Here is a 2,946-nt window from a genome sequence, read left to right on the forward strand (position 1 = left end):
TGGCATGGGCTCATCCCGCTGGGAGGGAGCCGCCGGCCTGCATACTGGTCGCGGGGTGCCCTCCGCCCCTCCTCGGCCACCCTCCGGGGAAATGGCGGCGCTCGCGCCCCAGCATCCAGGTGTTGGGCCGCATCTGCCAGCCTCTTACGTGGTTGGGTTCCTCATCCCAAGGGCCTGTCGGTGAGATCGGGGAAGGGCTTGAAGACGGTCTATCGCCATGCACTCCGCCAACTGTCCAGCCGATGGAGCCCCCTCCAGCAGCCAGTGTTGCACGAGTCATGTGAGTTCGGCGGCCTGGGCACGGGCCGGCAGACGGGGCTTAAACTCCCACTCGTGGAAGTGCTGGGCAGCACAGATAGGGGATAACCCCAGGCGGGCTAGGATTTCCTTCTTGACCTCCTTATATTGATCGGCGGAGGCTGCGGGACGAGCGAAGTATCCACGCTGCGCTTCGTCCGTCAGCAGGGGAGCCAGCACCCTTGCCCAGTCATTTCATTTAATTTCATCATCATTGCCCATGCTTCATCGAACATTTGTAAGAAGGCTTCTACGTCATCGTGAGGGGTCAGCTTGGGTAGCAGCTTCGCGGCTTGCACTCGGGGGTCCGGCCGCGGAACGTTTTAAGCGGCGGCGGCACGCAGTGCCACGAGTTCCTGCTCTGTCTCTCCTTGACGGGTGGCGAGGTGCTCAACGATTTGTTGCTGGCGGATGCTAACCTCGACGCTGATGAAGCTTCGGGACGCTCGTCACAGTACATAAAAGGATGTTCACTGAGAAATAGGTGTTGAGATATACGCGTCTACTGCAAAGACACATTAAATTGATAAAAAGTACACAAGTGACAGTAAAGGCATTTATGATGTTTCAAAAGATTTGCATTTCAAATAAAAGTAGTTATTTTGAGCTTTCTTTTCACCAAAAAAAAAAAAAAAAGATAACAGTTTCCACATAAATATGAAATAGCACAACTGTTTTCAACATTGATAGTAATCAGAAATGTTTATGGGCAGCAAATCAGCATATTAGAATGATTTCTGAAGGATCATGTGACACTGAAGACTGGGGTAATGATGCTGAAATTTCAGCTTTGCATCACAGAAATAAATGATATTTTACAATATATTAAAATAGAAAATGGTTATTTTAAATTACAATAATATTTCACAATGTTACTGTTTTTTACAATTTATTTTAAAATAAATTGTGTGGCAATATACGTACATAATGTATATAAATAAATACACTTTACTGTTTTAACACTTTCAAAGGGGGGATATACTCGCATTTCCACACCTTTGCATTTAAGTCTAAAATATATTAATATTGGAAATGTATTTTGCCCTTGAAGTACATTTTATTATATGTCAGCAGTTTAAAATATTCATATTTCACATATTGAAACCATTTACAATATGTTTGGTGGTTACAATTTGTTTTCCATTTGAATTAAGTTTATTTTTTTGACCCCTCACTTAATTTCGAAAGTCAAAAATACAGAGTAAGATAATTTTGCAGTGTTGTATTTTAAACCAAACTGCACAGGTCTGCATTTCTGCAAACCCTGATATTTCCAGGTCAATAATCCTGACATTGTTGATTTATTTGTTCAGCGCTCACTGAGCTTTTAAGTGTTTGTTTGACCATGAAGCATTTCACCTCTGAACCAAAGCACCTAGATATGTTTCCACATGCACACACTGGGCACTCTTTCTGACTAAAGTCCTTGGACTCAATTGCAAATGTTAACCATTCAGTTTTTATTTAAGAGTAAGTGTTTGAACTTGGTGGGATTTTGTGGTTGAGAATACAAAATAGGGTTGTATTTGATGGATAGATTTTCTGTCTGTTTTCACTACCCAAATAAATCCATCATTGAACTTCATATTGTCGCTTCCAGTTAAAATACAAGTCCATAATCCATGATAATGCTTCCTCCAGTGAAAAAGTTGTCTTGTCTGAATCAGGCGAGAAATAAGTACAGATCAAGCACTGTTTACAAGCCAAAACAGTTCAAAACAGCCATGATGGTGGATTCTGATACAAGAGGACAACAGGGGATGGCCTTAATCACCGGAGGAAGCCGTATTATGGATTATGGACTTATATTTTCGCCAGAAGCAAAGGTAGTTAAAACACCTTATAATGATGGATTTGTTTCTCACAAACACGCAGCTTTTCATTTCACAAGTTGTTAAAGGGGTCGTATGATGTTGCTAAAAAGAACATTATGTTGTGTATTTGGTTTAATGCAATGTGTTAATGCGGTTTAGGTTAAAAAAGCACATTATTTTCCACATTCTGTACATTATTTTTTCTCCTCTATGCCCCGCCTTTCTGAAACACGTCGATTTTTACAAAGCTCATCGGTCTGAAAAGTGAGGTGTGCTCTGATTGGCCAGCTATCCAAGTGCATTGTGATTGGCCGAATACCTCAAGCATGTGACTGAAATGTTACACCCCTACCATGTACCTGTGTCCCTACCACAGATGCCTGTGTCCCGGCGCAACAAGACAAAAACAATAAAACCCATTATAAATTCTTTAAATATAAAAAACATACTTACAGGCTGTGAGTCAGAAGCGCCAGACTGTCCTTGCAAAGTTGGAACTGCCCCACTTTATAGAAACAGACACATTGGCATTGTAGGCTACTTTCACAGGAAACAGTCCTCATCCTCCACAAAATGCGCTGCACACATTTGAATATTTGGTTTGAACTGTTCTGGAACAGTGTTGTAAATACAACTTAACCACTGATTTCTAGTTGTGTCCTCTTTTGGAAGACCAAACAAAGTAGTTTCGCTTTCACAACAAAACACACAGCATCACACACGACGGGCTAGAAAACGGCGCGGCCAGCGGATTCGACAAAGGAGCGGCCGGCGGGCTTGTGGCAACCACATGTGACGACCCCGGGCTGGACTCCGCTTCGTCCACGGTGAAAGC

General features: G+C 42.9%; 1 protein-coding gene across 1 annotated transcript in view; it reads left to right on the forward strand.

Annotated features, from left to right (window-relative positions):
• The first annotated feature begins 4 nt into the window (after window positions 1–4).
• Window positions 5–2,946, forward strand: part of LOC107588361 (short transient receptor potential channel 7-like) — a 58,774-nt gene continuing 55,832 nt past the window's right edge. Inside the window, exon 1 of the mRNA XM_016276435.1 lies at window positions 5–180. Coding sequence (XP_016131921.1) covers window positions 5–180 — 176 coding nt within the window. The remainder of the gene's footprint in view (window positions 181–2,946) is intronic.

The sequence above is a fragment of the Sinocyclocheilus grahami genome, unplaced genomic scaffold (genome assembly GCF_001515645.1).
Source record: "Sinocyclocheilus grahami isolate Dianchi unplaced genomic scaffold, SAMN03320097.WGS_v1.1 scaffold102.1, whole genome shotgun sequence".
NCBI lineage: Eukaryota > Metazoa > Chordata > Actinopteri > Cypriniformes > Cyprinidae > Sinocyclocheilus > Sinocyclocheilus grahami.